The 24,990-nt window shown below is 42.2% G+C and overlaps 2 protein-coding genes across 3 annotated transcripts; both read right to left on the reverse strand.

The window, feature by feature from the left end:
• Nucleotides 1-2,072: 2,072 nt before the first annotated feature.
• LOC148028551 (uncharacterized) lies at nucleotides 2,073-11,276 on the reverse strand. Of its 2 annotated transcripts, XM_087688827.1 has the most exons (8): nucleotides 8,826-11,276; nucleotides 6,907-7,556; nucleotides 6,086-6,814; nucleotides 5,396-6,000; nucleotides 4,539-5,306; nucleotides 4,104-4,466; nucleotides 3,649-4,015; nucleotides 3,409-3,542 (listed from the first exon to the last, which is right to left on the reverse strand). In XM_087688827.1, the coding sequence occupies exons 4-7, from the start codon at nucleotides 5,927-5,929 to the stop codon at nucleotides 3,707-3,709; spliced, it is 1,974 nt and encodes a 657-aa protein (XP_087544953.1). In that variant the 5' UTR covers nucleotides 5,930-6,000; nucleotides 6,086-6,814; nucleotides 6,907-7,556; nucleotides 8,826-11,276; the 3' UTR covers nucleotides 3,409-3,542; nucleotides 3,649-3,706. The 2 variants fall into 2 exon arrangements, with proteins under 2 accessions (XP_087544954.1, XP_087544953.1); XM_087688828.1 differs by lacking the exons at nucleotides 3,649-4,015; nucleotides 4,104-4,466; nucleotides 4,539-5,306; ... (1 more) ...; nucleotides 6,086-6,814; nucleotides 6,907-7,556 and adding exons at nucleotides 2,073-2,281; nucleotides 2,374-2,475 and having other exon boundaries at nucleotides 2,572-3,542.
• A 151-nt stretch (nucleotides 11,277-11,427) lies between these two features.
• On the reverse strand, nucleotides 11,428-13,314 carry LOC148028552 (cytochrome P450 86B1-like). The gene has a single exon (XM_087688829.1). The coding sequence runs from the start codon at nucleotides 13,205-13,207 to the stop codon at nucleotides 11,564-11,566; it is 1,644 nt and encodes a 547-aa protein (XP_087544955.1). The 5' UTR covers nucleotides 13,208-13,314; the 3' UTR covers nucleotides 11,428-11,563.
• Nucleotides 13,315-24,990: the final 11,676 nt, after the last annotated feature.

Genomic DNA, 24,990 nt, shown 5'->3' on the forward strand with positions numbered 1-24,990 from the left:
CAGCAAATCAGGTAGGCGATTGTCTCTCGGATCATCGATACCCCTGTCCAATCTCTAGCACTTGAATGATTGTTGCCGCCTTTTTTTTTTCTTTGAGACCTCTTGGTCTGTCCACACTGATGCTAACTGGAGCACAAATGCCCTCACTTACTGGTCAAGCAGAAAAAAATCCACCTCTTCTTTTCTCCTCTGTCTGCACTGTCAAGAGGAGTGAACCACACCCCTCTGTGATTGAGATGGTTTATCTTTTGGAATGGAGCTTTTAATGTAGGAAACCACCACAACTCGATGCCAGATTGAATGGAAGCATCCCAGGCGGCTAAAATGGAAATAGGACTATCAAGCGTAGCAGCTTGTGATTTTGTGGGAGACGTCTTAAGTAGCTTTGAACCACTAGAATGATCACGGCTATCAGTAGTAGCTGCAAGCTCTTCTTTTTCTCTTTTCTGTAGATTTGAAGGGACTTTTTGTTCAAACTGTAGGGTCTCTCTCTCTTTCTATCTTGGGGTTCTATTCATGGAGAGGCAAGAGTACACCATAAGATTAATTTCAAGGAAGGCATGGGCATTCCTCTTCTAGAAGAGCTATTACACTAAGGCATGGATATGGTAGAGGGCCTTAAGGTAGGTTCAACTCCTACTAACCATTTACAATAGAACAAGACAAAAGGCTCAACCTAGGAATCTAATCTAATGAAGCTAGACATAGCTCACCATGGCTCCGATACCATGTTGGAAACACAGATCTAGAGCTATGCTAGCTATGGTGGACGGAGGTTATAAACATACAACATGACCGAGATAAAGAATTGTAACTCAAGTGAATTAGGTTCCAAGATAGATTAACTTGGACTCATAAACACAATCTTGAGTGACACAGAATGATAGTACCATTACATTGAAATGAGTGTCAAGTACATGCTTATATAGCTTTTTTGCATAGTACCACTCTTCCTCTCTGTGCTTATGGGATTTTGGACATCTCTTTTGGAGCACACAACTTTTGTCATCTCTCTTATACAAAGCCTCTTCTAGGCATACATCATTTGATTTCTCAACAAAAGGGACTTGTATATTTCCCACGGGAAGGGTCTTTAAAACCCGGTCTAAGGTCGGTTTTTGGGGGCCAAGGGGGCTTAAACTCCAAGGGGAAAGGGGGTGTAAAGATTGCTTGGGAAGGGCTTATGAAAAACCATGGAAAGGGGGTTTAAATGGACCACGTGAAGGGATGCTTAAATCCCGCGGGGCGGGCAGGGGGGATTATAAAAACCACCTTGCAAGGGTCTTATGAAAGCCCACAAGAAGGGGGGCTTCCTAAGGGCCCTTAGAAGCTTCCCAGAAGCTTCCTAGAAGCTTGTGGGCCACCGTAAGTAAATCGACGTGGTCATGGAGGGGAATCTTGGCATTGTCACTCAGTCTGCAGTGCAGCTTCAGGAAAATCTTCCACCTATGCTGGCTATGAAGCCTCCCTTAGCTCCGTCCTTTCACGAATGGCGTTCACGATCTTCAGGTGGCAGCGACTGGCACAATACGTAACTCTCACCTCTCTCACACGATGGTGGCAGCGATTGACTCAGCTTCCCTTCTCACGACCACCTCTTCCCTCCACCCCTTTGAGGTGGTATTTATAGGAAGAGGGGGTAAGGCCTCCCTCCCCCGCGTGGTGCCCGCATGGCTCCTCTTCCTCCACCTCTTACTACAAGATATAGACCTTATAGCAACGTTTAAAGCGACGAAAATACAAACAACAAAATTTTCCCCCGTCGTCGCAAAAAGCGTCGTTATTGATGACGCCATAGAATCGTCGCTATATGCGTCGCTATATGCGTCGCAAATGCGACGCATATAGCGATGGTTACAGAGAATTTGCGACGCTTATAGCGATGATAATAGCGATGCGTGCAGTAAATTTGCGACGCAAATAGCGACGGTAACAGAGAAAAATAAAATTTTGTGGCAGGCAGCAAGCTGCCCTACCACATATAGCACTGTGTGCTGTATGAGAGCCATACAAAATAGTTTCTGCACTGGTGCATACAAAGCGTTTGCAAACAAAAAGAATGTATACTGAAATCATAAAACTGATAGATGAAATAAATACATGATATCGCATAAAATGCGATTGGTACAATCATAAAACAATATCACTAATACATAGAAAATGTCTACATAGATCGGGCGACTAAAAACTAAAGGTATGTGAGCTCTAAGGATCCAAGGGCGAGCTACAAATCCTCGTCCCCCGAAAGCTCTTCCCGCTGCAAAGGAGCATCAAACGGATTCTGCAGAAAAAGAAACAACATATCAATCCACCATACAATAATGCATTCAAATATCTCATGGTAACTACGGACAAGAAAGATGAGTGACTTACTGGGCCGCCGCGTCTATACAATCGGTCGATCAATGATCTGAGACCGTGCCTCTCTGAATATCGAGTCTCAAGGCCTTGGGGATCGTGATTTGTAATGGAGTGCTGCAAAGAAAACAAAATGCTAATTGTTAGAAACATGATTGTCAGTACAAAGAATATCTCAAAAAAACAAATAAGCAAAACAAAAGAGAAACTTACAAAGTCCTCCAAATATGTCCTGTGGTCGCTACTCCCAAGATGATGTACTGATCCGGCCTCGATTCGTGCCCTCGCCACCTCCCGCTGCTGACTCCAATGTCCTGGTGAATTTGTAGCCTCCTCCCTCAGTCGGCGCCAGTCGTCTGCATCTAACCACTCGGGCTTTAGAGCCCCACTCTTGATTGCCTTGCGTGCGTCGGATCGTCTATGTGACATGTATGCACGCATGCAATCCATCATCCAGCCCGTAGAGAATCTATCCACTGCGGCTGGCACCGGGAACTCCTCGTGCAAGGATGCTACTATGTACTCCTTGCTCCCCTCCGGTATGTTCCTCCAATGATCCAGGACGTTGTGCCGAAAAACTTGTTGGCACAACTCCCTCATGCGAGCCATCACCCTCCTCCCCTCATCATTCATGATGATGGCTCCTGACCTGCCATCCACTAGGTATCCATAACCCCTAGGAGTATGCCTAAGATGGGCCCTCTCCCATCTCCATCCACGCTCCTGGGCATATCCAGGAGACCCCTGTACATCCGGTGTACCGACGGGGGTGCCACCAAAGGGGGTGCCACCAAAAGGAGCGCCATCTGCCGACGGCTGTGCAAAAGCTGGAGTAACTAGAGTGGACGTCCCCACAGGTGTGACAAATCCTGGAGGTGACCGAGCTCCAGCTGAACGACGAGACAAAAACACCGCGTCCGTGTCTCCACAGTAGCACCCCCCTGATCCTCCTGCAGTCGCAGTCCCTCCCTCTGGCCCAAGTCGCGAGCGTCGAGATCGTCTGCTCGAAGCTGAAGCATCTGATCGCGCTGAAGCTGATCTAGCAGAGCGCCCTGACGAAGAACGAGACAGCTCCTGATCTGCCATCTCTCTGAATCTCGCGAGTTGATCTGGAGACATGCGTGCCATCATGTCCTGAAACTCCTCATCACTCATCCCTCGACTCATCCTGAAAATGTCGATACCTGCACAGATAAAAAATGATGTTAGAATAATCAATTTAAACTATACAAAGCACATTAATATAAATCATTTTTGAAAAATCCCTCTTAAAATGCATATCTTATCTACCTTTATGGAAGATCTAAACAACGAATTGAGTAATACAATTCTCCAAGAATGAAGTATTCTATGGTCCCATGTTAATCTCCTGACACAACTCTGCATACACTGGAAGGTCGATAGACATGTCACCACCAAAGAACGAGTCTGCCTCGTTCTCAAAAAATTCTACGACTTCTGTATTTCCATCATTGTTAGCCGATGCGGACTCCAAGCTTGCGGTGGCCTCCACCCCTTGTAATTTCGATCCCTCTATTTTCATATTTTCTTCATCTATGCCTGGAACATTGCTTTGATCGTATACTCTCGCACCTCCAGGAGTTGAAGGTATAACATACCACCATCGAGGTTGTCGGGGATTTGGATAGAAGATTACCTGTTCACAAACACTTACAAAGCGGCTTCAAACCATTGTGACATAAACCATGTCGTATTACAATTAGCAAGCAAATGACTATTTGTACCTGTTCACAATGGGCCGGCAACACAAAGGTGTCGCACAAATCCATCCATTTTTTTTCGGAATCTATTTCGAGAAATCCAGATGGACCTCGTCGAACTGTTGCGCCAGCTCCTCCAAGTACCACTTTGAACCACTGCACATCGAATATTATCATGGAGAAGCTACGGTAATCCACCGTAATAATACTTTGCAAGTTCCCAAAATACTCCATCTCATCCACAACCGTGTTCGGATCCGTTGCTCGTCGCCGGCTCTCTTGCTCAAACCTTGCCATGACACCACAGTCCATTGTGGAGCGCATTTGGTCAATACGCTCCACCCGAAAATGCCGTCCACGCGACCACGCTGCACTATATATTTTGTACTGCACATTGAAACACTCAAATTAGATGTAGCAAGCAAATTTAGATACGACACATTCTAAACCCCTCATTACCTTTGGATTACATCTCCTCGAGAACTCCCACTCCTCCATTGAGACCTCTGTCCCTTCGCTGGATGCTGCGGTCAAGGCTCCATGCAACCATCGTGTTGACATAAACCGCGGCATCTCCTCCATGCCTTTGGGATATTGAATCCGTCGGTGACGCGTACTGCGTCGAAATTCAGCTCGCGCTTCCTCTCGATCTTGCCTTGCAATCTGGTACTTGGCGAGCCACGTCTCCATGGAGGCATGGTGCAGCATACAAAAGCGATTCACCTTCTCTTCCATTGAGGCATCCATTCTTTTTTCTACCCCATTTCCAACCACCACATCTCCAGTCAGCCTGTCATCGTCCTTCAGCGTCCATAGCATTTCATTGTCTGGTTCCACCGTTGGTAGCCATTGTGAGATATGCACTAATGCCTCTGACACCAACCAACCTTCCGCCATGCTACCTTCCGGACGAGCTCGTTGTCGCACAAAGCCTTTCAGGGTTTTCATGAAGCGCTCCAAGAAGAACATCCATCGCGTATGGACAGGTCCAGCAATCTCCACTTCGTCCACAAGATGCACAAGAAGGTGAACTTGTATCGTGAGCATGCTAGTGGGCAGGTATTTCTCAAAGAGACAGACCGTCTCAACTGCTCCCCGCCTTGCGGATTCAATAGAGGACGTCTTAATCTCTTTCTGTGAGATCCATTGCACCAAAGTCGACAACTTGTAAATGGCCCCGCAAATTTCTGGAGTTAGGCATCCTACGATCACGATCGGTAGGACAAACTGCCACAAGTGAGAAAGCATTAAGAATAATGGTCACTTTTCAAATTTCAAAATATCCACGCTAATTAAAATCCATTCTGTTCACAAACCTGACATATCTTATGCCAATCATGGGATTTTAGCCCAGACATTTGGTCATCTTTAGAAAATGCGGACCTGAGAGAACGCATCATACCCGTCGGAGTGCGGATAGACTTGATTACTTGCTTCACAATGCGCTCTTCTTTGGTAGACAAAACCCAGGGAGCGCGAGGAAGCTGCACTCCCCCTTCAGCACTCGACTGCGGCCAAAGCGCCTCCATCTTACCTACCTCCTTTAAATCCATTCGTGACCCTATAGTGTCTCTCTTTCCTGTGATGTGGTCCCATAGCAAGCTGCCCACATTTTTGAAAATATGCATAGAATCCAACAAGTGGTTGACCTGTAAGTGGGTCCAATATGGCAACTCGTAGAAAACTGAGAACCGTCGCATTCCATTTGGATGTGATTCCGGGTTTACCATTTTCAGCTCGTACCAGCTTGCAGCGTTCATACGTGCTGGAGGTCGTCCAAGAAAACCTTCCCTGAGTTCATGATCCTCCAGCAAGAAAGCGGCGTGTCCTTGATATACCATCTTCTTCATGGTTCGTGACCTTCAGGAGTCTAACTGTGGCCCACACAATGGACATGCATGATAACCTGAGGTAACGAGACCTGCAAGGCGATCCACGACCTAGTGAATACTTGATTGAATGAAATAAAATATAGATATTACCAGTGAGAACAAAGGTCTGCTCACCAGGGCACTCTCCCAATCCCGAAAAGTCATGCATCGTCCACATGAGAATGGCTTGAATATTGGCTGACCGCGGACCATCGCGCCTGCTCATATCTTGCATCGTGACCCCCTCCTCCCACAAAATCTTAAGCTCATCGACTAATGGTCGAAGATACACGTCCATATTTTTTACTTTGTAGCGGCCCGGGACGAGCAAGCTAAGGATGAGATGTCCTTTATTCGTAGAAAGCCATGGAGGAATGTTGTAGTTGACAAGCACTATAGGCCACACACTGTAAGAAGTCGAGCGCAAACCGAATGGGTTCACACCATCCATGGCGAGACCGAGCCGAAGATTCCTTGGCTCTCGCGCAAAGCCTGGGAAGGTAGAGTCAATGTGGCTCCATGTGCGCGAATCTACTGATATTCGTTGCACTCCATCTGTGGACCTATTCTGCATATGCCACGTTGTCAAGCTTGCCATGGTAGACGTGCGAAACATGTGGTTTATGCGGGGGATGAGCGGAAAGTGTCTGAGGACTTTTTGAGGGATGGTCTGCCCTTGCAAGTCCTGTCGATACTTGTGAGTACCACACTTTGGACATGTCTCCATAGTCTCCTATTCATCTCGAAACAATATACAGTCGTTGATACATGCATGGCATGCCAAGCTTTCGTAAAACATGTCGTGCATCATCACGAGACTCAAGCATGGTGTTTGCAGGTGGCAATATATGATATTTCAATAACCTGAAAAAATCATAAAACACCTTGAAAAATCCATCCATGTTTGTAATAATACTGTTTATAAAAAAAAACAATGAAGTCTGTATGCAAGGTACCTGAATAACTCAGTCACACTCGTATCGCTCCAACCGTATTTTGCTTGCACACTTAAGAGTGCAAGCAATGTCTTCAACCGAGATACTCGGCACCCATCATATAATGGTATGGATGCTTCTTCTCTAAGCGGGTCAGATGTCTCAACATCCATGGGAATCAATGCATCGATCATTGCCTCCATTTCAGGCTCCAAGATTGTAGGCAAGTCGGGAAGGTTGTCTGTCTCCTCTGGCATTGACGGTATAGATGGGCCTTGCGAGTGGTCGATTGGCTCTTGCAATCCATCCATCACACGTCCACGAACTCTTCTAATTGGCCGCAAAGGGTGCACTCCCCCTTGGGTCGAGACATTACCCCCCTGGATACAAAATTTGCCAACAAGACCCAATCTTATTGTGTATGGTTTTCAATTAGCTTGAGAGTACAATGCATGAAAAATGCTAACTTCAAATTACCGTTTGCTGAAAATCTGCAATCACTTGATCAATGATCTCAGATTGAAACTCGCCAAATCGTCGTACATGTTCTATAGACAATCAGCGTTTTCGTCTAATTGACAACTTGCATTGAGAGCAAGGACATGGGACACGCTGATTAAGATACGTCTCGCGGTCTTGAACAATAAGACCTTCTTCGTTTGCCATCTTATCTACATTACAGCAAACGAGGCTTAAATGGATAGCTTTATGGAGATGTACGTCAAGTTGCAAGTTGACCATAAACCTTGCATTGTATATAGTAGTCGAGAGATTTTCCGATGTTATATCTCGGCCTTGTATCATGCTCAACGATTTGTTTGTCCCGGTAGATAATTATTTGTTATATCTCGGCTTTGAGTATAAGTAATCCATTTTAAAATTAGTGCGCGCCATCTATGAAATTTTATAACTATAGTAATAAAATTTATTTCAATCAATTCTACTCATAGTCATAAGACCTGAGAGAAATTATCCTATACTCAATTTAAGGGTTTCTTATTCTATAACAATAATTTTGGGTTTATTTTGATGAAGTACGTGGCCGTATGCAAAGCACATTGCATACCATTATCAATAAGTATATTATCTTAAATTTCATTCCCCTCCCTCTCCCTCTCTTTCTCTCCCTCTCCCTCTCCGTCTCTTCCTCTCTTTCTCTCACCCTCTCCCTCTCCCTCTCGTTCTCTTTCTCTCCCTCTCTCATTTCCTCCCTCCCCCTCCCTCTCCCTCTCCCTCCCTCTTTCTCCCTCTCCCTCCCCCTCCCTCTCTCATTTCCTTCCCCTCCCCCTCCCTCTCTCTCTCCCTCTCCCTCTCTTTCTCCCTCTCCCTCTCTATCTCTCTTTCTCTCTCATTTCCTAAACAAGCAAAAAATAAAGTGATTTAAACATCCTCCAAGCAAAAGGGAGAGGGAGAGATACAATGCACTCTCCCTCTCTTTCTCTTTCTATCCCTCTCTCATTTCCTTCCCCTTCCTCTCCCTCTCACTCTCTTTCTCTCTCATTTCCTCTCCTAAACAAGCAAAAAATAAAGTGATTCAAACATTAAACAAGCAAAAGGGAGAGGGAGGGAGAGAGAGAATGCACTCTCCCTCCTTCTCCCTCTCTTTCTCTTTCTCTCCCTCTCCTATTTCCTCCCCCTCCCTCTCCCTCTCCCTCTCCCTCTATTTCTCTTTCTCTTTCTCTTTCTCTTTCTCCCTCTCTTTCTCTCTTACTCTCTCGTTTCCTCTCCTAAACAAGCAAAAAAGAAAGTAATTTAAATATTAAACAAGCAAAAGGGAGAGAGAGAGAGAGAATGCACTCTCCCTCTCTTTCTGTCCCTCTCCCTCTCCCTTTCCCTCTCCCTCTCTCTCCCTCTCCTTCTCTTTCATTTCCTCTCCTAAACAAACAAAAGATAACGATTTAAACCTTCAACAAGTAAAAGAAAGAGAGAGGGAGACTCACCAATGAGATATGGCGAGCGTGGGCGGCTTCTCTTTGCAACGAGGGCTCCTCCTCTCCTTCGCGAACAACGGCGGTGGCGGTGGCGGCGGCGGCGGCGGCGGCGGCAGCAAGTCTCTTCCTCTTCTTCTCTCACAAAGCCTTAGCTCTCTCCCTCACTCTCGCTCTCAAAAGGTGAAGAAAAGAAAATGAAAACGGCGCTCTGGTTTCGGCCGCGCTTTTTTTCCCTGCGGCGTCGCTATTTGCGTCGCAAATCGTCGCTATAGGCGTCGCTAAATGCGACGCAAATAACGACGCCAATAGCAACGCCTATAGCGACGCCGATATCCGTCGTGGCTAATCGGCGTCACTAATTGCCCAATTCCTTGTAGTGTCTCCTATTTCCAATCGTAGCCCCCATCCTCTTCCCTCAGCCACACTTCGGCTGGGGGGAAGAGGATTAAAAAAATTTGCATTCAATCCAATATTATCCTTTTGACCTCCTCCCAAGAGGAGGTTCTCATGAAAATATGTGGATTTCATTAAACCATGTCTCGTTTGGCCAGTGGAGAGTGTATTATTAAAGACCGAACCATCCGTAACCACAATGCCGGCATTGTCATTTGCCCAAGACTTCACACGGCCTCGTAATATTTTTAGCAAAAATATTACACTCCTCTCCTTTCCTTCTCTCTCCTCTTTTTTCCTTTTTTTAAATCTCTTTAAATTTTTTTCTTCTCTTTAAAAAAAATTATATTTCCTCTCTCTATAATTCTCTTTCTCTCTATTCTCCCTCTCTCTCTCTCTCTCCCTCCCTCTCCTCTTTTTTTTCTCTTTGTATATTTCTCTCTCTCTTGCTCTCTCTCTCTCTCCTTTTAATTAAAAATAAAGTTTCTCTTTTTTTATTTTTTTTCTTTTAAATTTTATATTTCCTTTCTCTATACTTTTCTCTCTATGTTCAAATACTTTCTCTATAATTCTTCTGCTTATTTTCTCTCTCATTTTCTTTTCTTTGTCTCTCTCCCCCTCTCTCCTCTCTTTTTCTTTTTTCTTTTATTCACACACTCTCTCTTAAATTTTATATTTTCTCTCTTTATAATTCTCTCACTGTGTTTAAATTCTCTCTTCTTATTTTCTCTCTCTTTCTCTCCCCCTCTCTCCTCTCTTTTTCTTTTTTTTCTCTCTAATTGAGAGAGAGAGAGAGAGAGAGCGAGAGAGAGAGAGAGAGAGAGAAACTTTTGATTTAAAAATAAGTTTGCTTTAATTAAAGGGGAGAGAGAGAGAGAGAGAAAACCTAGCCCTACACATGAGAGAGAGAGAGAGGGGAGAGAGGGGAAGAATTTAATTAAAAAAGGGATGGAAAACAAAAATAGAGAGATTATAAGTGAGAGAGAAGGGAAGGGGTTTTAATTTAAAAAAGAGAGGTGAGGGAAGAGAGAAGGCTTTAATGAAAAAAAGAAAGGGGAAGAGAAAATGAGATATTGCACGTGAGAAAAAGAGGAAGGGAAGGGATTTTGATTAAAAAATGGAGGTTTGGAAAAGGAAGTAGGTTCGAGAAGCCCTTTGGAGGTTTGGGACTTTCCAAACCTATAGCTAAAATAATATATAGTAGTAAGATCCATCTATAATTCTCTTTCTCTCTGTTCCCCATCTCTCTCCCTCCCTCCCTTTTCTCTTCTTTTTTTTGCTCTCTCTCTCTCTCTCCTTATTTTAATTAAACAAAACATTTATATTAAAAAGTTTAATCTAACAAAGAGAGAGAGAGAAAGAGAAAGAGAGAGAGAGAGAGAACCTAGGCCCTACGTATGAGAGAGAGAGGGGAGAGGTAGAAGAAAAATGTTTAATTAAAAGACTATTCTCTTTTATCTTTCTCCCCCTTCTTTTTATCCTTCTTCTTCTTCTTCTTCTTCTTCCCTCTCTCTCTCTCTTTACTCTATCTCCTTCTCAAAATGTATGAAAAACTATGCTCGAAAAACTTTAAATTAAAAAAAGCTTTTAAAATGTTTAATTAAGAAAAAAATTAAATTAAAAAGTTTAATCTAATTGAGAGAGAGAGAGAGAGAGAGAAACTTTTGATTTAAATAGAACTTTGCTTTAATTAAAGGAGAGAGAGAGAGAGAGAAACTTTTGATTTAAATAGAACTTTGCTTTAATTAAAGGAGAGAGAGAGAGAGAGAGAGAGAGAGAGAGAGAGAACCTAGCCCTACACATAAGAGAGAGAGAGGGGAGAGGAGAAGAATTTAATAAAAAAAGGGACGGAAAAAAAAATAGAGATTATAAGTGAGAGAGAAGGGAAGGGGTTTTAATCTTAAAAAAAGATGTGAGGGGAGAGAGAAGGCTTTAATGAAAAAAAGGAAGGGGAAGAGAAAATGAGATATTGCACGTGAGAAAAAGGGAAAGGGAAGGCGTTTTGATTAAAAAATGGAGGTTTGGAAAAGGAAGTAGGTTCGAGAAGCCATTTGGAGGTTCGGGATTTTCTGAACCTATAGCTAAAATAATATAGTAGTAAGATAAGATAAAGATAAAGATAAAGATAAAGATATAGATATAGTTATAGATATGGATATAGAATAGATAAAGATGGAATATATACATAGAGAAAAGAGTATAGATAAACTAAAGTAGATAGAAGATAAATAGATAGATGCATTGATCTCAATAGAGCAACTTCCAAGTCCTGGCTCTTTCCTTTAAGCATTTTAAAGTGAGCACCAGCCAGTGCAGATAGTTATTTAATTGTACGTAGACTTGCGTTGGAAGGTTCACTTGGCAAGCGTCCTACGTTCAAGGGTTGCGCGAAAACCGTCCTTCATTGAAAGAGATATTGATAGCTTGGGAAGGACCTCGTGAGACGGGAGGAGAACAACCCTGAAGTGGACGATGATGGCGGCCACGGCAGCTTTCATAGTGAAGAAGGCAGTGGACTTACCCACGCAAGAGCGGTGGCCAGCACCGAAGACAGAATACTCGAAAGGGGAGGGGGTGATGAGGCGCACGCCGGCCGCGTCAGCCTGTAGCCAGCGCTGCGGCCGGAAAGAAGCGGCGTCGGGCCCCCAAATGCTCTTCATGCGCCCCATCGAATACGCGCTGACCAGCAGGCGATCGCCTCTCCTCACGCGATCACCGTTAGGCAGCGTATCATCGTTCTTCACGTCCCTCTCGTTGAACGGCAAAGGCGGGTAGAGGCGCAGCGTCTCCGCTACCGCCGCGTGGACGTACACCATGTCATGGAGCTTTTCAGCCGTCAGTCGGTCGGCGATCAAATCCTGCCCGTCGGTGAGATCCACTTCCAGGACCCGCAGCACCTCCGCCAGTATCTTCTCTTCCTCCTCACGGTGGGTCGCCAGCAGCCAGAATAACCACGACAGGCCAAGACCGGCCCCGTCGCGACCGGCGAACAGGAAGCTCAACACCATGTCTCGCAGAACCTTATCGCTGCCATGCCCATCCTTGTTATCGACAGCTTGCAGAAGCGTGTCCTCAGCCTTCATGAAGCAAGACAGAATGTCGCGGCACAACTTCTCGTCCTGCACTAGCTTCTGCCGCCGGTCAGAGATAAGCCCCATCGCGAAGGCGTCCAGGGCCTCAACGGCTACCGGCAGCTCCCGCTCTATGCCGAACTTGAGCCACCGGAGGGTCTTCCACCACGCGGAAGGCAAGTACCACCGGCGGACGGTGATCTCCATGCCCTTGTCTAGGGCGACAGCGAAGGGGACCGCGGGCAGGTGCGGGTCAAGGCAGGTGATGTCAAGGTCGAAGGAGGTTCCGCAGACGGTATACAGGCTGTAGCGGAGCAGGATATCTTGGAGGTCGATGGCAGCTCGCTGGCCCGTCGAGAGCTGGTGGTGCAAGGCTGCGAGAAGAGGAAGGAGCTTGTGCCGGACAGCGTCCAGCACGGTGGCCTGCATGTGGGCGCGGTAGGTCTTGGAGACGACATGGAGGTGGGCGAGCTTGCGCTGGACGCGCCACTCTGGGAGTTGGGAGTCCAGGACGAAGATGGCGTGGTCGCCAAGGGCGTCCGCGAAGGCAGACGCGATGGCCTCGCTCTTGCTGAAGTTGGCAGAGCGGCCCCCGTAGACGTACTCCACGTTGCGTGGATCGCACGTCACGTACATCGCCGTGCGCGCTGGCCACAGCCCCCGGAACCAAAAGCTGCCCCCGCGCGCGGCCAGCACCTTGTCGCTCCAGTCGTAGAAGCGGTGCAGGTTCAGCAGCAGCGATGGCAACATCCCCAAAACTGGCACATCCGCGACAAGTAGTGATCGGCCCGAATAAACGACCCTACTTCGCACCATGGCTGCTGCTCTCCCGTACAAGCTCGGCGTCGCCACCCATATTAGAGCTGCCAAACACAGCGCCATCAGTGCTGATTCGACCACTGGAAGAAGTTCTTGCAGATTCCTCATTGCCGAAGGGTTTTGCAGTGCGGTTGTTGTGCAAACATAGCACTCTGTTAAGAAGACGGGCGCGCCGCCGATGCGCACACTCTCGTTCTCTCCCGAGTCCCACGTGTTTTGTGTTTTCGATGAGAGACTTATTAGAGAGACTGTATGGATTCAATGAATTTTATATTCTTTTAATGAAACACTTTGGTTTGTGAGATTATTTACTATTTATTGGGTGTTATTATTTTATACAATTTATTTATGCATTTATATTTATTATTGTTATAGTATTTTACTTTTTATTTTATCTTACTTTTACTATTATTACTATATTATTTTAACTATAGGTTCGGAAAGTCCCGAACTTCCAAAGGCCTTTCCAAATCTACCTCATTTTCCAAACCTCATTTTTTCAATCAAAACCCCTTCCCCTCCTCTCTTTCTCACTTGCAATATCTCATTTTCTCTTCCCCTTCCCTTTTTTCATTAAAGCTTTCTCCCCCTCTCACCTCCCTTTTTTAAATTAAAACCCATTCCCCTCTCTCTCACTTATAATCTCTCTTTCTTTTTTCCATCCCCTTTTTAATTAAATTCGTTCCCTCTCCCCCTCTCTCTTTCTCATGTGTAGGGCCTAAGTTCTCTCTCTCTTAATTAAATCAAACTTCTTTTTAAATCAAAAGTCTCTCTCTCTCTCTCTCTCTCTCAGAGTTAGATTACAATTTTTAATTTAAATTTTTTAATTAAATATTTTTTTAAAAAGTAATTAAAAATTTTTTGAACATGATTTTTCACACATTTTGAGGAGATAGAATGAGAGAGAGAGAGAGAGAAAGAGAAGAAGAAGAATAATAATAATAATAATAATAATAAGATAAAGAGAGAAGGGGGAGAAAGAGGAAAGAGAATAGTCTTTTTTAATTAAAAATTTTTCTTCTCCCCCTCCCCCCTCTCTCTCATGCGTAGGGCCTAGGTTTCCTCTCTCTCTCTCTCTTTATTAGATTAAACTTTTTAATGTAAATATTTTATTTAATTCAAATAAGGAGAGAGAGAGAGAAAAATATATACAAAGAGCGAAAAAGAAAGAAGAGGAGAGGGAGGGAGAGAGAGGGGGAATGGAGAGAAAGAGAATTATAAAGAGAGAAAATATAAAATTTAAGAGAGAGTGTGCGTGAGAAAAAGAAAAAAGGAAAAGAGAGGAGAGAGGGGGGACAGAGACAGAGAGAAGAAAATGAGAGAGAAAATAAGAAGAGAGAATTATAGAGAGAGGAAAGATAAAATTTTAAAAAAAAGAGAGAAGAAAAAAAGGAAAAAAGAGGAGAGAAGGAAAAGAGAGGAGAGGGGAGAGAGAATAAGAATAAGAAGAAAAGAGAAAGAGATATGGGAAAAAAGAGAAAAGAGAAAATTCTTTTTGAAATTTAAATATTTTTTAAGAGAGGAAGGGAGAGAGAAGGAGATAGGGGGAATAGAGAGAGAGAGAGAGAGAGAGAGAGAGAGAGAGAGAGAGAGAGAGAGAAGATAAAATTTAAAAGAGGGAGAAGGAGAGAAGAAAAAGATAAAATTTTAAAGGGAGAGAAGAAAAAAAGAAAATTAGGAGAAAGGGGAGAAGAAGAAAAGGGGGCAGAGAGAGAGGGAGAGAGGAGAAGAAGAGAGAGAATATAAACATAAAGAGATAATTATATATAAGAAAAAGATAAAATTTACATATTTTAAGAGAGACTTGGGGAGGGGAAAGAAAGTGAAAGAAGAAGAAGAAGAAGAGAGAGAATATGTAGAGAGAATTATAGAGAGAGAAAATATAAATTTTATAAAGAGAGAGAGAATAAAAAATAGAGGAGAAAGAGAGAAGGAAAAGAGAGGAAAGAGAGAGAGAGAGAGAGAGAGAGAGAGAGAGAGAGAAAATAAAAAATTTAAAAAGAGAATAAAGAGAAAGAGAGAGAAGAAGAATAATAATAAAAAAATGAAAAAAGAGGAGAGGGAGCGAGAAGGAAAAGAGAGGAGAGAGGGGGGAGAATAAAAGGAGAGAGAGAGAGGGAAGAAAAGTGGGGAGAGAGAGAGAGAGAGAGAGAAAGAGAACCAAGAGAAAAGAAAAAATAAACTAAAATAGAAAGCAAAGAAAGAGAGAGAGAGAGAAAGAAAAAAAAATAGACATAGGGAATTTGGGGGAGAGAGAGAGAGAGGAAAAATAGGAGAGAGAAAGATAAGAAATGGATTATTGAGCGAAGTTACCATGCGATAACACGGCAACTTTGATTCCTGCTTTGAGGCAGTAAAGCTGTCGCGAAGCGGCCTAGCATTTTGTGGGCGCGAAGCGCGCACAAATGCTAGTTTGCTTTATGGTCGTAAGCCAAGACAATTATTTTTGTAAGACTAAACTTATAATTGAGGCTTTAGTACTTAGATATAAATTATTAATCAAAAGCAAGTTGGTCATGCAAGGAAACCAAGCACAAAATTATACTTTTCATAAATTTTGAGCACAAAAGGTTAAAAGATACAAATCCATTAATAGATACATGAGGGAGAGGCTTTCGCAAGTATCTAGTGGCAATGTAATATTTGATATTCCATATTTGCATAAACACACCCATCCCTACCATGTGCACATACATGCACATCCTTGTATGTGCATATAAATGAGGTTTAGTAAAATCTTACTTGGATGTTTGTGTATAGTGAGAGAGAAAAGTGCAATGCATTCATGACAATGGTGTTGTTTTCTTTCCTTTGTCTATCCAGTAGAGATAAGGACGATTCAACAAGCTTTGAAGAGGATGAGACCTTGAAGCTAGTGCACATGGTCAAAGCCTTAACCCTCAAGCTCATTTGAAAAATCTAGAATGATATATCCTTTGTTGGCGACAACATGGCTACTCCTAGGGATAGAAAAAGAGAACTCAAGGTCTCTACTAGCACTATAGCTATAAGGTTAGGAAAATCCATGTGGTTTTTCTAAATCTTATTTACAAGAGATTGGTTAAAGCTTGATGCACAGGTTTTTCTATGCCTCTTATTACTTTAATTTTAATAACATAATGTTATCGACTCCAATATATTTTTTTTCCAAAATTAATATTAGCACATTTTTGAAAAACTATTATATTTAGTATTAATACAATGTTCTATAATTTTGATACCAAAAACCTTTTCTCCCTTTTGATTTGATACAACAAACCATTAACATAATAGGTTTTGAGGTTTAAACCACCATTGAAAAGGACATGGCTAAAGGTTGAAGTATTACCTATTTTTCTACTGCTTCCTTTAGGAGTGTGGGGTCTACCCTATGTAATATTTATTGTCCTCGAAGAACCCATATGAAATCACCGATACCATTAAGGACTTGAAGGTGACAACAAAAGAGTGCATTAAATTGAAAGTGATATTGTAGATTGGCTCAAAAAGTACATTGATGACGTGATGTACATCAATAACAACTAAGCATTGTGTTTCAAAAAGATTCAATAAATATATGTTAGAGAAGAAGGACAATTATTACATGGTAGAGAGAGAGGGAGAGAGATACAGGCTTGTAGAGAGAGAGAAAAAGAGAGGGGGCACAGGGCTAGCATAAGAAAAAAGTCACAGATGATTGAGACCCTTCAATCTACTTGAGGAGGCCTAAGCAAAGCCTATATAATTTCTATTGTAGCATTTCCAACCCAAGTTGCCCATCCACCTTATTAATGGTAATAATATCCCAACTAATTTGGATCAAACCCCTCCTATCACCTTTGCTTCATAAGAGTCTAAACTTCTTCTCCATTTAAGACCAAGTGGACTTATTAAAAGGGATACAAGAGTCCACAAATATGATTGAGGTTGTGAGAATACTCTTTAGTATGACCAACTTCCCTCCAAGTGTATATAGCAACACTAATGGATTATTACAAGCATCCATATCTTAGTATAAAAGTTCAACATACATGGATGGGTGTATGTATGATTAGTCTAAGCATATCATGCATAAATGTAAACATGCACACACATAAGTGTCTCCAACTTATCTCCTCTCATCATTCTACCCTTGAATAATTACATCTATTCTATTGTAGCATACAAAGCCTCTAGTATGTTTGTGCAAGTATTGGTACATGAGAGGTTTTTGATGTGTCTCTTTGTTAGGTCATAGCTATATTAAAAATGGATCTATAGTTTCTTGTATATGTTTGAATATATAGTTTATTTTTACTCGTAAACACTTATTGCTCCCTTCACAATCTGATGTCCTTATCTCTACTCGATAGACAAAGGAAAGAAAACAACACCATTGTCATGAATGCACTGCACTTTTCTCTCTCACTATACACAAACATCCAAGTAAGATTTCACTAAACCTCATTTATATGAACATACAAGGATGTGCATGTACGTGCACATGGTAGGGATGGGTGTGTTTATGCAAATATGGAATATCAATATTACATTGCCACTAGATACTTGCGAAAGCGTCTCCCTCATGTATCTATTAATGGATTTGTATCTTTTAACCTTTTGTGCTCAAAATTTATGAAAAGTATAATTTTGTGCTTGGTTTCCTTGCATGACCGACTTGCTTTTGTTTAATAATTTATATCTAAGTACTAAAGCCTCAATCATAAGTTTAGTCTTACAAAAATAATTGTCTTGGCTTATGACCATAATGCAAACTAGCATTTTGTGTGCACTTCGCGCGCACAAAACGCTAGGCCGCTTCGCGATAGTTTTACTGCCTCAAAGCGGCAAGCGAAGTTGTCGTGCTATCGCACGGCAACTTCGCTCAATAATCCATTTCTCATCTTTCTCTCTCCTATTTTTCCTCTCTCTCTCTCTCCCCCAAATTCCCTATGTCTAAATTTTTTTTCTTTCTCTCTTTCTCTTTCTTTGCCTTCTATTTTAGTTTTCTTTTCTTTTCTCTTGGTTCTCTCTCTCTCTCTCTCTCTCCACTTTTCTTCCCTCTCTCTTTCTCTCATTTTATTCTCCCCCCTCTCTCCTCTCTTTTCCTTCTCTCTCCCTCTCCTCTTTTTTCATTTTTTTTCTTCTTATTCTCTCTCTTTCTTTTTATTCTCTTTTCAAATTTTTTCTTTTCTCTCTCTCTCTCTCCTCTCTTTTCCTTCTCTCTTTCTCCTCTATTTTTTATTCTCTCTCTTTTTAAATTTTATCTTTTCTCTCTCTATAATTCTCTCTACATATTCTCTCTCTTCTTCTTCTTCTTCTTTCACTTTCTTTCCCCTCCCCAAGTCTCTCTTAAAGTATGTAAATTTTATCTCTCTCTTTATGTTTATATTCTCTCTCTTCTTCTCCTCTCTCTATCTCTCTCTCTTCGCCCCCTTTTCTTCTTCTCCCCTTTCTCCTAATTTTCTTTTTATCTTCTCTCCCTCTCTCCCTTTTAAATTTTATCTTTTTCTTCTCTCCTTCTCCCTCTTTTAAATTTTATCTTCTCTCTCTCTCTCTCTCTCTCTCTCTCTCTCTCTCCCCCCTATCTCCTTCTCTCTCTCAAAAAAAAAAAAAATTTTAAAAATAATTTTCTATTTTCTCTTTTTTCCCATCTCTCTTCCTCTTTTCCTCTTTTTTCTTCTTATTCTTATTCTTTCTCCCCTCTCCTCTGTTTTCCTTCTCTCCTCTATTTTCCTTTTTTTCTTCTCTCTTAAATTTTTTTCTTTTCCCTTTCTTTTAAATTTTATCTTTCCTCTCTCTATAATTCTCCCTCTTCTTCTTTCTTTCTCTCTCTCATTTTCTTCTCTCTGTCTCTGTCCCCTCTCTCCTCTCTTTTCCTTTTTTTTCTCACACACACTCTCTCTTAAATTTTATATTTTCTCTCTCTCTATGATTCTCTTTCTCTCAATTCCCCCCTCTCTCTCTCCCTCTCCTCTTCTTTCTTTTTCGCTCTTTGTATATTTCTCTCTCTCTCTCTCTCCTTATTTTAATTAAATAAAACGTTTACATTAAAAAGTTTAATCTAACAAAGAGAGAGAGAGAGAGAGAGAGAGAGAGAGAGAGAGAGAGAGAGAGAACCTAGGCCCTACACATGAGAGAGAGGGGGAGGGGGCGAAGAAAAATGTTTAATTAAAAAAGACTATTCTCTTTCCTCTTTTCCCCCTTCTCTCTTCGTCTTCTTCTTTTTTTAATTATTATTCTTTGTATTCTTCTCTCTTCCTCTCTCTCTCTCTCTCTCTCATTCTATCTCCTTCTCAAAATGTGTGAAAAACTATGTTCAAAAAATTTTAAATTAAAAAATGCTTTCAAAATGTTTAATTAAGAAATTTTAAATTAAAAATTTTAATCTAACTCTGAGAGAGAGAGAGAGAGAAACTTTTGATTTAAAAAGAAGTTTGATTTAATTAAGAGAGATAGAAAGAGAGAGAGAGAGAACCTAGGCCCTACACATGAGAGAGAGAGAGAGAGGGGGAGAGGGAAAGAATTTAATTAAAAAGGGGATGGGGAAAAGAAAGTGAGATTATAAGTGAGAGAGAGGGGAATGGGTTTTAACGGATTTGAAAAATCTAGAGTGATTTCTCCTTTGTTGGCAACAACATGGCTACTCCTAGGGATAGAAAAGAGAACTCAAGGTCTCTACTAGCACTATAGCTATAAGGTTAGTAAAATGCATGTGGTTTTTCTAAATCTTATTTACAAGAGATTGGTTAAAGCTTGATGCACAGGTTCTTCTATGCCTCTTATTACTTTAATTTTGATAACATAATGTTACCGACTCCAATATATATTTTTTTCCAAAATTAATATTACTTAGCACATTATTGAAAAACTATTATCTTTAGTATTAATACAATGTTCTATAATTTTGATACCAAAAACCTTTTCTCCCTTTTGATTTGATACAACAAACCATCAACATAATAGGTTTTGAGGTTTAAACCACCATTGAAAAGGACATGGCTAAAGGTTGAAGTATTACCTATTTCTCTACTGCTTCCTTTAGGAGTGTGGGGTCTACCATATGTAATATTTATTGTCCTGGAAGAACCCATATGGAATCACCGATACCATTAAGGACTTGAAGGTGACAACAAACAAGTGCATTAAATTGAAAGTGATATTGTAGATTGGCTCAAAAAGTACATTGATGACGTTATGTACATCGATAACAACTAAGCATTGTGTTTAAGGAAGATTCAATAAATATATGTTAGAAGAAGAAGAAGGACGATTATTACATGGTAGAGAGAGAGGGAGAGAGATACATGTTTGTAGAGAGAGAGAGAAAAAGAGAGGGGGCACAGGGCTAGCATAAGAAAAAAGTCATAGATGATTGAGACCCTTCAATCTACTTGAGGAGGCCTAAGCAAAGCCTATATAATTTCTATTGTAGCATTTCCAACCCAAGTTGCCCATCCACCTTATTAATGGTAATAATATCCCAACTAATTTGGATCAAATCCCTCCTATCACCTTTGCTTCATAAGAGTCTAAACTTCTTCTCCACTCAAGACCAAGTGGACTCATTAAAAGGGATACAAGAGTCCACAAATATGATTGAGGTTGTGAGAATACTCTTTGGTATGACCAACTTCCCTCCAAGTGTATATAGCAACACTAATGGATTATTACAAGCATCCATATCTTAGTATAAAATGTCAACATACATGGATGGGTGTATGTATGATTAGTCTAAGCATTTCATGCATAAATGTAAACATGCACACACATAAGTGTCTCCAGCTTATCTCCTCTCATCATTCTACCCTTGAATAATTACATCTATTCTATTGTAGCATACAAAGCCTCTAGTATGTTTGTGCAAGTATTGGTACATGATGTTAGATATGATCAATGCCCCACCCTCATTAGGTGCTACCAATGATCCATGGTGCTCAAAGTTGTAAGGCCCCCATTATGAGGAGAAGCCAAATGTGAGCCCAAACATTGGTTGAGTCCTGACTTATATATCAGATGAGGTCTATGTGACCGGATGGCAAAAAGGTGACCGTTGTGGGTCTAATCTTTGGGTTAGACGGAGTGGTGAAGCTGGACGGTAAAGGGAATATTCCCTGGAATATTCCCTGGCCGACTAGTGGAGGCTCATATGGTAGGTCAGCAGGCCGACCTAACGACCTTCGCGGGCTATAAAAGCTAAACCCCTTCGCAGCCATCTCTCACTCATCTTTCACCCAGTCAGAGTTGTTGTTCCAGCTAGCCTTAAGCTCTTCACCTATCTTCTGTCTAGATCGCCATCTAAGCTTCACACAGTGGAAGCGCACGGGTGGACAGAGCCATCTTTGTATCAATTGTTTGGAGTTAAAGAATTTACTGATTCTCCTCTTATCTGTTGTGTACTCTCTATCTCTTTCTCAGATTTTGTTCGCTGCGCCGTGTAATATTTTACATGGTATTAGAGCCTAGGGGGCTCTAGAGATCGGAGAGTGTGCAAGAGGCAAAGGCTTCAACAGCAAAGAGAAACTATGTCAACTTCCGAAAGCGGTTCTGGCGCATCAAGAAGCGGTGGAGGAGGTGGTGTTGCTGTACCGGCTATTCAAACACTGAGGATTCGTCCACCAACCTTCAGCGAAGGCAAGTTAGATGGTACAAACTACACCTTGTGGAAGTTCAAAATTACAACTATCCTTGATTCTTATGAGCTTCTGGAGACTGTGCTGGGGACTGACGCAGAACCACAGCCTATCCCCGACCCATCAAATCCTAGTGTGATGATTTCTCCGAATGCAAATCTTCTACGAGCTTGGAAACGAAGGAATGCAGATGCATTGTGTGCCTTAGTTACAAGCTGTTCTGACAGTGTTTTGACTTTGATTCAGCATACAACCGAAGCATCAGAGGCTTGGAATGTACTAAGGAGTCAGTATGAAACATGAAACCAAACGAGGATTCAAAACTTGGAGAATCAACTAGCAGCGGAGAAGTTTGCTGAAGAAGAGACGGTTGAAGCATTCATCACTCGGATTAAGAATCTGCGTGACCAGATGGCTGGCGCTGGGATACAAAAGACTAGGGAAGACCTAGCTCGGAGGTGTCTTCGGATTTGTCCACAAAAGTTTGATGGACTAGTAACTACCCTTAATACTCAGGTGAGACCTCAAGCTTTGACTTTTGAGGAGTTTTGTGCATTATTAATGGAGGAGGAGTTGAGGCTGAAAGCCCGAGAAGGAAGCAACAATGGAGATGCTGCATTCTCTGCCAATGCAAAAGGCAAAGGTGGTTCCTTCACCAAAAATGATGGTGACAAAAAGAAGAAGGGAGGAAAGAAGAAGTTTCAAGGAGAGTGCTTCTACTGCAAGAAGAAAGGACATGCAATTGTAGATTGTCGTGTCAAGAAGGCAGATGAAAAGAATGGTACCCTTAAAAGTAAAGGAAAAGAGACAGCCAATACGGCTGAAGCAGAGCTGGAATTATTCATGGCGACCATTGAGGAAGTGTGCTCCTCAGCGCAAGAAGAATCTACCACTGACTCATGGGTGTTGGATAGTGGGGCCTCCCGTCACATGACCAACAAGAAAGGTCTATACAGTTCTATGCAGCCTCTACAAGAATCCATCACTGTGACGGTTGGAAATGATGCTAAATGCCCTGCTGCTGGCACAGGTACTATTTCTTTTGTTGCTGCAAATGGTGAACTCAAAAAGCTTTCAAATGTGTTGTATGTTCTCGAAATCACGAGAAATCTATTATCAGTTGCTGCCATAACTGATCTTGGTCATGAAGTGAGGTTCAAGAAGACAGGTGCAGAAATTATTGATAGTGCTGGCATAATTGTTGGCAAAGGAGAAAGAAGGAACAACCTGTATGAGCTAAGTGCTCTTACAGCCATTGCTGGAGTGGGCACAAGTAAGCTTTGGTATGAAAGGTTTGGACACATCGGATTTGCAGTATTGAAGGAGATGCAAAATCAAGGTATGGTTGCTCACCTACCTACAATAACTGAATTGAAGGAACCATGTGAAGCTTGTATGATGGGCAAGCAATAGAGAAAAGCATTTCCACAAGAAAGCAAGAATAGAGCACAGGCTCCTCTAGATTTGGTGCATGTTGACTTGTGTGGTAAGATGCCTACACAGGCCTTGGGGGGATTTTCTTATTTTATGTTGATTGTCGACAACTACAGTAGAAAGATGTGGGTGTACTTCCTTCGTGATAAGGCTCAAGCTTTTGGTAAGTTTAAAGAATGGCTAATACTTGTTGAGAATGAAACAGGGAAAAGTGTGAAGAAATTTAGAACAGATGGTGGTGGTGAGTTCAACTCAAAGGAGTTTGAAGGCTTTTGCAAGAGCAAAGGGATCAAGCGTCAATTGACAATGCCTCACACACCTCAGCAGAACGGTGTTGTGGAATGCAAGAATCGCACCATTGTGGAGATGGCAAGATGCATGCTAAAGGGCAAGGGATTGCCTAACCATTTTTGGGCTGAAGCTATTAATACTACGGTCTACATTCTAAATCGGAGCTATACAAAGGCTCTCAAGGGAAAAACACCTCATGAGGCTTACACTGGTAAGAAACCATCTGTCTCACATTTCAGAATTTTTGGATGTGAATGTCATGCACATGTTCCAGATGAGAAGAGAAACAAGTTACAACCAAAAAGCATAAAATGTATCTTCTTGGGTTATAGTGATGAGCAGAAGGCTTACAAATTATATGACCAAGAGGCAAAGAAGATCATCGCGAGCCGTGATGTGGTGGTCAAGGAGGAGCCGCATATAGTGGAGGAGGAGAAGGCAAGTTCTTCCACTTTATCATCAAGCGAAGAAGTAGTCCACTATGAACTTGTCCCGAGAGCTATCCCTATCCTTAAGGAGGAGGAAGCACCATCTTCAGATGATGAGGAAAAAGTTCACCAACCTGACATCACCCCACCGAAAAAGCCATTGTCGTGCTGGGTAAAGCAGCTCTATGACCACAATAATCCTATGCCTGCATCTATTGAGGAGAAGGCAGACAGACCAAGGAGGTCTCAGAGAATAGAGGAGCAAAGAAGGGCTTCTGCTCACATAGTCAATATGGCCTTGATAGTTGAGATTATGAGAGAAGTAAAGGAGCCAACTGACTTAGAAGAAGCACTTGCAGATCCATCATGGAAGGCTGCTATGCAGGCGGAGTATGATAGCATAATGAAGAACGACACTTGGGAGCTAGTGGATCGACCAGCAAAGCGGAAGGTTATTGGCACCAAATGGATCTGGAAGGTAAAGTACAAGGCTGATGGTACCTTAGAAAAGTACAAAGCTAGACTGGTTGCCCAAGGATTTTCACAAGTTGAAGGTTTTGATTTTCAAGAGTCATTTGCCCCAACTGCCAGAATGACCACTATTCGCACGGTACTTGCAGTGGCTGCCCACAAGAAGTGGCCAATGTACCAAATGGATGTTAAGTCAGCGTTCTTAAATGGTGACCTCAAGGAGGAGGTGTACGTGGATCAGCCACCAGGGTTTGAGGCCCCCCATTCTGAGAACAAAGTGTGTAAGCTGAAGAAGGCATTGTATGGGCTGAAACAAGCCCCCAGAGCATGGTACCAATGGATAGATAGGTTCTTTTTAAACCTAAACTTCAAAAGATGTGCCTCAGATGCTAACTTGTATGTTTACAGGGATGGTAAAAAGTTTGTAGTGATTGTCCTATATGTGGACGACCTTCTTATTACAGGTGACTATGAAGATATGATCAACCAAACTCGAAAGGCTTTGAGTTCTGAGTTTGAAATGACAGACTTAGGCTTGATGTACTATTGTTTGGGGATTGAAGTCTGGCAAGAGCCAGGAAAGATCTTCATCTCTCAGAAGAAGTATGCATGGGAGATCTTGAAGGCATTTGGCATGACCGAGTGCAAGGAGATAGCTACACCTATGGAGGTGAAT

The sequence above is a fragment of the Lygodium microphyllum genome, chromosome 11 (genome assembly GCF_053477565.2).
Source record: "Lygodium microphyllum isolate KBCC chromosome 11, Lygodium_microphyllum_v1.1.10, whole genome shotgun sequence".
Lineage (NCBI taxonomy): Eukaryota > Viridiplantae > Streptophyta > Polypodiopsida > Schizaeales > Lygodiaceae > Lygodium > Lygodium microphyllum.